Source organism: Bombus vancouverensis, chromosome 2 (genome assembly GCF_051014615.1).
Source record: "Bombus vancouverensis nearcticus chromosome 2, iyBomVanc1_principal, whole genome shotgun sequence".
NCBI classification, from domain to species: Eukaryota; Metazoa; Arthropoda; class Insecta; order Hymenoptera; family Apidae; genus Bombus; species Bombus vancouverensis.
The window spans coordinates 19,017,004-19,029,828 of NC_134912.1; the positions used below are offsets into that span (position 1 = coordinate 19,017,004).

The following is a 12,825-nucleotide window of genomic DNA, read 5'->3' on the forward strand; positions in this document are numbered from 1 at the left end:
GTTCGAAGATGCCATCCGCGTGTTGATTAATTTCAGACTTCGTGTTAATTACTTTCGGAACTGATAATTAAATTTTAACTAGCTTTATTTATGGTGGTAACCAGAAGAAAGTAATATAGGTACGAGAGAAAATAGGTCTCGAATAAATATTAAACAAAGTAAAATAAACTTTCAATTATTTTGTGAAATCACGATAATCAATTAAACGACGATTAAATTGATCGACCGTACGTATTTTACGTTCTTTGATCAAAGAAATAGAATAAGATCTCTGATCAAAGAAAAGAATAAATACCAAACAAAGTAAAATAAACTTTCAATTATTTTGTGAAATCACGATAATCAATTACACGACGATTAAATTGATCGATCGTACGTATTTTACGTTCTTTGATCAAAGAAATTTATCATTATGATCTACATCTGATCAATGGTCATAAGTATCCGGACACTTTAGTCGTTACATATATGTTAGTAAAATATATAAATTAATGAAAGTAACATTTATCATCTCACAAATTCACCAGAAATCTATGAAAATAACTTAGAAAAGTAATAACACTCTGTATATCAAATTAAATGTTCCCAACCTTATTACCTCATTAAACGGCATTGCACATTGTTGTTGAAGAACATAGCAAAATATCGGGGAGTTTTCGCCTAGAGCTGTGTACATCACTCGTACAACGCACACGCACACACACAATCAATCGAATTACCATCGTTGTATGATACGATGGTGCACACTTTTGACACACATACACATACATATACGTATTATGCACATACAGGCATATCGAAAGAAGCAGCGAGCGAACTAATTTCGTTGGTATCGATCCTCCTTCCCTGTCGCGACAAATATTTGCTAAGTAGCTCGGATGGAGTGCGGCCGTGGACCGATATACACGATAAACACGGTTCGGCGGTGTCTCGTTAATAACGTGATCACGGAGCGTTCTGGTGCGTCCCGACGCGCGCGGCACACGCGTTACGCCGAATAAATCGGAGTTATATGGATCCCGTGTTTGTCAGACGATCGAAGCACTAGCGATTCGCCCGAGCAACATTAAATTGGAAGTCAACGACGCGCGAAAATCGGCCAATTCGGCCGATCACAGGACCCATTATTACGAAAAGAATGAATCTACGAATTGACACTCTCTAAAGAGTCACTGTTGAACGTGTTGTGTGGTTATTGTTGGCGGTAATATGGTGTTCTGTTTCATGTACATTAGCCATTAGGTGAGATTCGACGTGTACTCATGAATCCGAATCAATTTCAATGGCATCGCTTCGAAAAGTTTATTTTATGGGATTGGATGATCGCTGGCACAAAGTAACGTTTCGTCTCATTTTTGTATTACAAATGAGCAGCTATTGTACTACTAGGAAGAAGCAACGTATGCACGTTATATTGTATATAACTGAATAATTTGCAGTAAATTCGATTTTTCTCATTCGAGTTACGCAATGCGTTTGTCTAGATGTCTATCGACAGTTGCATGGTTACCTTTCGTTTCTTTATTCGATTAGTTCCTATGTTATTTCATCGTGCCATCGTGGATAGAATCGATCGACTTGCCCAAACGAATTTCAGATTTCGTGTTTGGAATGCATTGAGAATAGAAGAAGTGAAAGCAGCTACTGTTGATCAATCAAATTGGTTATACTCAGGAAGTGATTACTTTTTCAGTATAATCTTCGTTCGAAATTTTGACAAAATTTTAGAAAAATAATACTTCCATGGAATTATACAGGTATGTCTTTAATCGTAAAGCAAATACATAGTATCGCATCAAATTCTCTTCGAATGTTCATTAGTAGAATAAATTTGAAAATGTCGATAATAATTCCAGTGCTGTTGGTATGAATATTTGGAATGACAATTTTGATTATGACAAAATTATTAAAATATTTTGTGCACACGAAATCAAAAGAAACCTTTCGTATAATTTCAACGATTTAAATTAACGTCAAATTCATTATAATATATTTAGTAGGAAATTCATTTTCCAAATTCAGAGAATACCTACATCTGGTATACTCGATGAAATCGTGTTTCTTTGATAAAATATTAAATATTTCAAGCGATATCTCGATAATAACAATCGTCAGCTTTGAATTTGAAAATTATTCGATTCATAGGCGGCGAACGCGCGTCATAATTTTCTAAATGCATTAACCAGCATTCGTAATTATATATGCAAGTGCGAGTTGTTCATTTTCATTCCGTTAACTGCGAGTTCGCGTCATGTTAATAACAAATGTCACTCACACTAACACACATGAATCAATTTTCGCTTGATCAATTATTGTGTGAAACGATTAAATATCTAATATTATAATAATACTTCCTAGTTGTAGCACTAGCACATATTATGGTATGGATCGTGATTATCAAAGACACGTAGGTATCGTTAATAACCATTCGTTTCTTCCATTAAACGCTTGTGTCATGCAAGGTACTTCAGCCAAACCTACGAGATAGGATCCTCGGCGATCTGAAATGCCTTTGACCCATGGTGTAAATAATGGCGTGAAATGTTAGCTTAATTATTACTATTTCCTTTGGTTCTATCGCATGCAAAACTATTATTTGGAATGATATTTTACGTGACTTGTACAGCATTATAGTTTGAATGTTTTAAATTGACGAACATTACGTGTAAAGTAAGATTAAAATACTTTCCCTCCATAAATACTATTCAAGTATATGAAAATAATGATATTGATAATACTGACGTATTGAACGACATGTACGGCTGTTATGACGTTTGAAGAGTGTACATTTATTAGAATAAAATGTAAAAATTCTAAATGTAAAAATATCTATGTATAATAAAAAGTTACACGAAATGTTCTAATATTTAAAATTACCTGCATCTTTTAAACTTACTTCTAACGATACTACTGCTTCGATGTAGACAAATATCAATTGTGTATAATTCACAGTGCGTAGAACGCTGAAGAACGGCCTCTCGGAAGAGGAGAAGAAACACATCGCCACCTACATCAAGGGCTACTGACTGTGATAAAACTCGAAACCTGTAGCTCGTCCACGAGAAGAAAGGAGGGATAGTAACACGATCATCGAATGTTCGGTCGGACGTTGATCACACGACCAGAACATTGCGATTTCACGGAGGCGCAACCAACGAACACGATGAAACAAAAAGCCTCTCTATGGAAATCGCATACACCAAGGTTATATGTTAAAAGAATTATATATACATATACATATATAGATATATATACACGCTTATATATATATATTTCTATCGAACTTTCTGTACGTTGGCAGAAAGCTATCGTTTTTATGAAATTCGTCGGTGAAGACGAAACTCGAGGCCTTCCATTCTATTTTTCGATCTTATCGCTTCAAATGTCGTTCGTACTTTTCCAAATACGATCAAATACCGTAGTTGAGCAAACCGTACTGGCCTAAAGCTTTATAGTTACAGACGATCAGAGTTGAATTTCGCAATTTTGATACCAAGAGGTGTTTTCTAACCAATTAAATTGGTCAAGTTTTATCAATTTAATAGATTTTTTATTGTACGAATGGTGAAAGATGACGAATAAAAGTAACAAGTTTTCTATCGGTTCATAAGTTGATACGTGCATATGCGTTAAATGGTAAATCATTTAATTTTCGTTATGTATATTTTTTAAGAATTTTCCTTAAGAAGATGTACACATATCGAGAAATATTTTATGCACTCAACTGTTCGCAATCGCTAAAAATGACCGATGGTGTGGCACAACGAAAGAGAAACAGATCGGGATGATCAGTCAGACGGCTCACATCTCGTTTAGTACGACTGCTGGCTTGTAGGCGACGAAGCGACGAGCTTACGGGTCAGCGTTTCGCATCGCGAACGAATGCAACGACTTTTGAAACTTATATCCTCTCCATCTTCTTTGCGCGGAAAAAAGCGGCGTGAAAGAAGGAAAAAAATGGAGAGAGAAGTTTTCAGATGCATCTTCCGCGGTGACAGTTTCTCGCGAATAAATGCTCGTACGCGAAGAGGAGAAAGCATTTCTCGAAGCAATTCGCTTTTGCAACATGGAACGAGAAGATTATTGAAATACCCGCTGAGATGTTTCTGCATTCGAGCAAACACTTGAAAGTTCGAACGACAGCGATGAAAAATCGGACAATCTTATCGAAACGTGCCTCAAACGACACTTTTGATCCGTCGATGAAAAACTTTGAGTTCTCTCTTCAGGTTTAAAGAAAGTTCCGAACGAAATTCAATGAACCATTCGATGATACGAAACCGTATCTTTCGTACGTATTTCTTTTTCTCTCTTTTTTTTCTGTCGACGAAGGAAGAAACTAGGAAACGAACACGAGAGAGTTTATGAACGTGAATAGCGATTTTATTTCTGCCGATATCGTAGGTAGTGAATTTTGCACACCTAGACGGCGAAAATTTGTAAACGGTGTGATTTGTTCGGCGAGAGGAGAAACTTAATTAATTTAATCATCACCTTATTATCGCGCTGCGTGATGTTGCGCATGCGCTATTACTGTAATTTTCTGCGGAAATGATTCTTGAAATAAAATTGAAAACAGCAATAATGAATCGTCTTGTTTATTTGGTGTTCCCCATTTTTGTTCCTATCCTTCCATGCAATTTGCGAAATTGACCCTCGATTAATGTAGCATAGGATTCCATCATAGATGATCTACAACGGTTTGGATCGAGTTAATTAATTCTCGAGTACTTCGTTTTAATTTGTATTTTATTTCCAACAAAAAAGGTCGATGTTTACGTAACGTTTCTTCGTTGTATGGCCCCAGTCACCAAAACGTGCAAATTAAAAATAATTCTGCATCGGTGTTTTTACATTCTTTATCTTTATTTATCCTTATTTGACTTGTATCTTATTTATCCTTATTTAACTTCAAAAGCGGACAAAATAAAAATAATTTCAGAACAGTTGCATGATACCTTCAAGCACGTACTAAAATTTCCAAACAAAAATTTTCTGTATAATCATAACGTTCGTAATAAAGAATTTACTCGAAACGAAAAAAGAAAGGAATAATTTCATTCGATTCGTCGATACAAGAGGTAAGACAAAATTCAGAATCGAATGACGATCCCTTTTGCTGAAATCTACTGACTAGAAAAAGGGAAAGGTTGGTGCGGTATACGAATCAAACAAATTCTTTTATATAACAAACTGTGCTCGAGACACACGATTTATTATTAACCTTCGTCCAACTTTAACAATATACAATATAATGTAGTAATAAAAACGTATCAGTTAAAAGTGTAATAATGATAGATCGTCGATCATGGGAGAAAAAAGATCGCGTTGCTTTGCGACCGCCACTCATCTCCACCACGTAACATCCTCGAGGTTATCTCGCGGCTTCTACTCTATCAAGTTCCTCTCCACCAGTCTTGGATACGTTTCTCGCGTGAAATTCGTGGCTGAGAATGCCGGCGGGGCTTGTCGATGCTGGTGAAAAAGGGGGTAACTGTGTGTATGTGTGTACAATTAAATGTGTGTCGTGTGTGATACGGCATAAAAGGCGGGTAGGGGCGGGGGTGGACAAAAAGGAAGAAGCTTTTTGAGAGAGGGACAGAACGTTTTCGCGTGTGATTTTTAGCACCGTTACATCGATGCGCTTAATTAATACGCTAACATCTATAGTCGTGTAGAAAAAACACTTTCTCTGTCTCTTTCACATTATATCACCCTTCTTCTCTTTCTCTCACTCCCTGCCGTTCTTTCCCTTCGTTTCTTTCTATCTATATTTGTATAATTATATTACGTTAGAACAGCCTCGCTTCGTGCCAGGTTTTCGATCGCTCGACCAGTCATGTCTTTACGCCACTCGCGAGTTATCACTCTCGGAAACGTAAATTCCCGGTTTATATAGTTGGAACGTGTCCCTGAAAGCCGTATATCTCCGATGAAAAATGCGCCAGAGCATCCTGAAAACATCCTTAACACGCTCGTCCTTTTCTCTTCTGTCTTATTTCTTCGTCTCTTTCCCATTCTTTTACTCGCGCGTTATTATTGCGTTGACAGATTATTTCGTCTTTTCTTAGAAAACGTGTTCATCGACAGAGGGATAAACGTCCCGAAAATACAAGAACATTCGAGGACATAGTCGACACATCGCAAGAGGTAGTTTTCTTCCTCCTTTCCCTCCACCGATTCTCTTAGAACTTGGTTTCGTTCGTGTAGAAAGAATGTGCAACATTCTAAGCCTGGCTTTGCGATTAATTCTCGCAATCCTTCCAATTACTCGAGCAAGCTCGTACAGACTCGTAATCTTCGAGTTTCTTCCTTGGACAAGAAGAGGAATCTTAGTAAGACGAACTGAACTGCCTTTGCACTTTTGATACTCTTTCGGTCAATTTCTCGGTCGAGTCCCTCTATGGAGTTCCTATGGATACGGAGTTCTCAGACGCTTTCCTTCGTTCCTTCGATCGACGACTGGCCACTGTCCTCCTTTCACGAGAGAAATTCCCTAGCGAAGAAGAGATCCGTCCGCGCTTCTCTTTTTTTTTTCTTCCTCAAGCTTGAAAGATTCGCGTGCACCGCGCAGCAGACGCGTCGAAAAAGCGGATGTTCGTGTTTCAACACAGTCCACGGGACAAACGATCGATCAATCGATCGATATGACACGGCTGCGAAGGGTTCCGTGTTCAGAGGTGTTCCTCGCGGATCGGACAAGACTCGACGAGACGATTCCGCGCGGATGTGAACACGTGGTGGCGCGAGACACGACGCCGTCGGCGACGCGGTGCTCGGAGACGCGGCGACGCGGCACGAAGACTTCAGAGCTCATCGTGCTTCGGCCCACTGAACTCGTCGTGGGAGATGAAGCCGTTCTTGTCTTTGTCCTCGTGCTGGAAGATCTCCTCGACCAGCTTGTCGTGGTCAACCAGCATCTTCTTCATCTCCTCGTTGTCGCCGGCTCCGCTCTGCTCCGCCTCGATCATTTGTTTCCTCAGGTACTCGCTCACCTGTACACAAACAAACATGTCAGCATCGAGCGGTAACGCAGTCATTTAGACTCTGATTTTCTTTTGCTTTTGCGATGTTAGTAAAGAGAAACGATCGTGCGAAGTTCTTTTTGAATCACTCAGAAATTGAAACGATCAATTCTATTTTTTATAAGTTTCACAAGTTGAAGTGATTTTAATAATAAGGTCCAAGGTAAATTAAAAAAATTTTGTTTAAATACTTGTAACGTTATTATGTTTCTTCATTCTCATATTTTGGACGTGACCGATATGGCTTCTGGATGATTTGTACTACGCAATATTTTATATATATATCTCATACATAGAATCCAAAATTCTGCTTTTTTTTTAATGTATTTGTTATATAAGGCAGATAAGCCTATTTTTATCGATTTCATGAGTTTTATATTGCTTGGTTACTAAAAGGTAGTATTTCAATTAAACATAGTAATAATCAATATATTTGGAACATTCAAGAGAATGGTAAATGTATATTGAATTTTAGTTGGTAATATGGAATGTGAATTGACAGTGTATCGAATTCTAAGTTCGTCTAGAAAGGATGTAAAATTTGATTCATCACGTCTTAATTTCCCAATCTCCAATTTTCTATTAATGAGTCATGTCGGAAAGAAGCTAAGCGTTTTCAGCGGATGTTGAGTTAATAAATGAAATAAAGATAAATTAGCGTATTCAATTAGAAAGAAGCATGTATATCGAGTTTCTTGTGTCGAAGTTAGATTTTTTCTTAGAAGATTGAATTTTTGTTTCCTGTGATACGAAACACGTTAAGCAATTAAATATAGCTTCGAAATGCACTGATTACTTCTAATTAAGTCATTTAAAAATTTATATTCAAATTTTTCACTATTACTTTTTTATCGTTATTTAATGATTTCAATACGTAGCAAAAATAATTCAAAGGAATAAATGGGAAGAGGAGAATTTATCAGTCGTCAAAGGGATTTATTCGCTCCAACATTTCTCTACATAAAATACAATTTGAAGCTTTATAACAGTGCATTTCAAGCTGTCTTAAACAGGGTAAGCATATAAATTCGGTGCGCGAGCGTGCTTTTATTTATTTAAAAACTCTTTTCTTCAGCAATAAGCCAAAAGGGATGAAAAATGCTCGGAACTATGTTTTTAAATGTACTTTGACGCAATATATCCACGGCTAAAAAGTTGTCAGTCGCACAATATTTTTAAATGATTAAAACGTATCTATATACGCAAGGGAATAAAATACGAAAAAAGGTAGCAAAGGATTAGTCGCGCACGTTTGTTACACGTTGAAAACAGTAGGGCAAAAAAAAAAGAATATAACGTTACGAGCTTTACATCCCTTTCCCTCGACACAATGCGCACATGTTAATCCTTTGCACTTGCACGCCAGAGATAAAGCCAGCAGCAAGCGATGCCCGTGATTGGCCTTTGATCCATACAAATTTTATGAGACAAGTGGAATCGTCGAAACTATTTTTTCCATCAAATTGTTCCAGCATATTTCGAATAGGATTCGATAATCCTCGACCATCGCATTATTGATCTAGCAGAATCCCCTACAACTCGAGATGCGTTTCGTATTATACGAATTCCGTATTATACAGGGTCCATGGTGTAAGGATTACAACAAGTATGAAAAGAGTTTCGATATTATATTAGTATTAATATATATAATTTTAGTTATAGATTAACTATCGTGAATTACGAGCACAAAAAGAATGTAATATTTCGGTATTTAGTGAGTGAAAGGAATCTCTCCTTAAATATCATTTGAGCTTTTAGCTGGATCTAAAGAGTATGAATTTACAGAAACATTTGCAGCCTAATAATTGGAAAGTGAGAAAAATCTACAGTTTAGATTTACTATCTCAAATCTCTCTATTATATGCACGTTGCTTGCTTTAACGAATAGAACAAACAAATCAGTGGTAAAACATTACATAGTTCACGCGAAATACGAGCTTGCGCGTTAAGAAGTTAATCTATAAATTGAATTTATCGTTTTAGTAGATTTGTTAAATATTTTATTCTATTTATATTAAAGCCATCACCATGAATAACCCTTAGAAAAAAAATGAAAGAGATCTTGCCATTGCTCTCACCTCCTCGCGGGACAATTGGTTGTCATGGTCGCTGTCGATCTCTTTGAACACGTTTGCGGTTGGTGGAGAGTCGCTGATATTGATCAGTTCAACTTCGAATAGCAAAGTAGCACCTGCAGTCAGAAATAAATGATTTCGTTAACGATATGTTATGTGATCTTTCAATTGAAATTTTATCATGCAATTTCATTCTTCTTTTTAGTGGAACTCCAAAGCGAACACACCTTAAACACACTAAAAAAAAAAAAACATATCGATTCCTTTCTAAATAACACGTTATCGTCTTCACCGATTGAATGAATACAACAAATGGTCGATTTTATGTTCGCACGAGAAAATCATCTAAACATTCTGATTATTTATGACGATCAATAACGAAATTCTTACATTTTTTATTAGAAATCTTCTTAATATCGAATATATGTAATTTGTAGCAAATTTCTTCTTTTTTAACGTGGTTGATACCAATCGACGATATGACAAAATTTATTAGCCGAGAAACGTTTCACTTCTTCTAATTTGATATCAACCTTTAATTATTTCAATCTCTTTCGTTTTGCTTGATTCGTTTCTATTATTACCCCTTTAACCATTTTGTTCTCAAATACACAAATTGTATCAATTTACAACAGGGCAAACAAAACGTAGGAACTCCTCCACGATGTTAAACAGTTGCTCTTAAATAAAACCGGGACTTCGACTATTTTCCGAGACTGGAGCCTCTAAATTCCCTTCGATACGACACTGCACTCAGAGAGGCCCTTTCCTCGAGCCTATAGAGCGCAGACCTGCTAATAAAATATTTCACGATACTGCTAGAGTAACAGCCCTCGTTGTCGAACACGTTCCAAGAGGTTTCCACTCAGACTTGCAAACGCCTCGTTGGCAGACGGTAGCATCCGTTTCGAGGACACCGGAAACTATCGGCGAAATTCTCATCCGTGATACCGAATTTTTGGCTAATATCGTTTAAACGTTCTTGACGTTTAAAACCAAGATAGAAATGGAAGACGATAAAAGTAGAAGATGAAAAAGAGGAATGAGATTTCTCCAAATCAGTCGCCTTGATCTTCCATTATATTTCACTGATCCCGTGGAATCACCGACATACCTTGACCGCATTGATTGACCGAAACCCAATAAAAATCCAATACGTCTCTGTCAATACTGACGAAAGACGATTGCCGTGGATTTTCTATTATTTGTTCGTCCACAATCTATACGCTTCCACGTGGATGAAAAATCTGTCTCGTGTCTCTTTCCTCCGGATGATGTATAACGGATACCTTACTTTTGACGTGTATTACTAATTTCGTTCAAACGAAGATTGAAGCCAAATTCAGAAGTGGGTTGCGACCTTATGTCAAATCAGAAGTATTATTTGCGAATAAGCCGAAATTGGCAAAGATAATCGAACTTTAAATAACTGATATATATATATATATAATAACATTAACAATAGAATGCGTAATAATACAGATACCAAAATTAGTTGAAACAGCGAGAAAGATATATATACCAGAAAAGCATTCAATTTTGCTATTTATGAGATTCGTGTTATAACGTAGAATATGTTGTGGATTCTTCGTAACTTTTAGGACCAAACAAGATAAACATGAAGCTTTCGGTAAGATACTAATGGTTTTCCAAATTGACCACATTTTCTCTAAGTATCCAAATATTAGGTTATCCGAGAAGTGTCTTTCTTTTACAGACACGTCTTTTACGACGCATCTTTATACAAACATGAAACCTAATCTGTCGAACGTTGTGATCTCTATTTTGATAGAACAAGTGGATTATACGTAATTCGATAAAATAATATAAAACGGAAAATGTTGTGCATCCATTATTTTCTTATAAAACGAATGAAACTTTTCGGACGACCTAATATCCATAGGATGTTCATCCTGTACAATTTTTGCACGTTCAAATTTTTCACAAATGCATAAACATTCCCAGTTACGCTATACAACGCTATATTATCAACGTGACAAAATGTTCACCATTCCACTAACAGATTAAGCTATTTACGATGTACATCATTTTTATTAAATAAGAAATTCCTCTCTCTGATCGTTTAATCGTTATATCTCAATAAATAACCTATCGGTTATGAAACGTCTTATGAACGTTTCCGTTTACGGGATCGCCTGTTGTAACGCGATCATGTAATAAAACCGATATTAGAAAAGGAAAATGAGCTCGTTAACAGTGGCGTGCACTTAATTCTCAGAGTAGAACGACACGACCGATCAATTTCATCTTGACGATTCTTACGCAACCACTGTTGACCCGAGCGAACCGTGTCGACGATAAGAACGACAAATCTGTCCGTGTTATAATACAACGTCCTGAAATTGACAAAGTGGTACGATTATTCGTTACTACGTTATAACGCTTGTATGTACAATAAGATTATAGCTAAGGATAATTTGTAATTAGTAGCCTGTGCACGTCTCTGCATTTATGAGAAATTTAGAGGTGTAAAAATTTACAGAATGAACATAATACGAAGAAATGTATCAGATATGCAGAGTGACGCATACGTTCTAATATTTCGTAGGTGAAACGAATCGCTGGTTAACTTTCATTTTTTATCGCTGGTAAAAATATGAATATGCATAAACATCGGCAGTCTACTGATTAGTTAACAAGATTTATAACTACAAGAGCCATTAGTTTGAGGAGTAAATTTATTTCAACTGTGCGTGTTTGCAGTACCTGAGATCAATTACATATTGTAAAAATAAACGCGAACGATTTTTGGCAATAAACGCGTTTAAACAAGTATATAAATATATAATGTCCTGAATGGTAATGTAATTTCACCGATAACGATATGATCTGTTATGCGGCGAATTCCCACGAAATTCAACGAACACCCAGCACGCGGTACACTCGCCTGCATCAGCGCATATTTCGTATTAATTATACACGGTCCTATCGTGATTAAACCGTAACCTAATGAAATATACCGCTTAATTATTCACTACTTAAACTGGTTGTAATTAATACAGCAGACAATGTATCTCGTCTAGTGGTGAGCCCCGTGGAAATTTAGTATTTAGTGACTGAGCGGATTGATCAGTTAGAATTAGTGAAATAATGGATTAGAGCTCAAGGAAAATTTACCGATCGACCACAATCGCTTCTCCCATGACTAAAATATGTAAAGTACCTGTAATGAAAACGTATATCCGAGATTCAAATTTTTCTTAATTCACTATCCATGCAATAATAAGGACAAATTTCTCTTAACTTAATAATGTCCACTTAATAATAAAATTTCATCGAGAAGCCTGTTCCACGTTTTATATCAAGTTGTTTTTTTACACGGAATTAGTAGGTGCACAACATGTTTTGTTTTATATTATTTTATCGAATTATGTATCTATTTTGTAATAACAGAACAAAGTGGATCATATACAATTCAATAAAATAATATAAAAAGAAAAATGTTGTGCATCTATCGTTTCCTCATAAAACGAAAGGAATTTTTCGGACAATCTAATACGATTTCCACGTGGAACGTAATCTTCTGCGAACCTTTCCGACGTTAATTCACCAAAAGAGACACTTGCGTAGAAACGATAGGTTTCAGAACCTTGCTCATTTTCCATATAACCCTAATAAACTCTTGAAAAGTTCCTTTTATTTTCTGTAGCAGCAACATCGACGACAGATGGGATCAAATTCCTTTTCTTTGTACGCAACTTCCT

General features: G+C 36.4%; 2 protein-coding genes across 6 annotated transcripts in view; one reads left to right on the forward strand and one right to left on the reverse strand.

Annotated features, from left to right (window-relative positions):
- Positions 1-4,589, forward strand: part of Fhos (Formin homology 2 domain containing) — a 245,288-nt gene extending 240,699 nt beyond the window's left edge. For all 4 annotated transcript variants that reach the window (XM_076627885.1, XM_076627887.1, XM_076627886.1 and 1 more), the window contains one exon: positions 2,953-4,589. In XM_076627885.1, coding sequence (XP_076484000.1) covers positions 2,953-3,026 — 74 coding nt within the window. In that variant the 3' untranslated portion in view covers positions 3,027-4,589. The remainder of the gene's footprint in view (positions 1-2,952) is intronic.
- Positions 4,590-5,176: 587 nt separating this feature from the next.
- Positions 5,177-12,825, reverse strand: part of Fkbp14 (peptidyl-prolyl cis-trans isomerase Fkb14) — a 114,990-nt gene continuing 107,341 nt past the window's right edge. The window contains exons 3-4 of one of the 2 annotated variants that reach the window (XM_033336203.2): positions 9,092-9,216; positions 5,177-6,995 (exon numbers count right to left, since the gene is read on the reverse strand). In XM_033336203.2, the coding sequence (XP_033192094.1) occupies positions 6,807-6,995; positions 9,092-9,216 (314 nt within the window). In that variant the 3' untranslated portion in view covers positions 5,177-6,806. The remainder of the gene's footprint in view (positions 6,996-9,091; positions 9,217-12,825) is intronic. The other variant, XM_033336204.2, reaches the window with a different exon arrangement.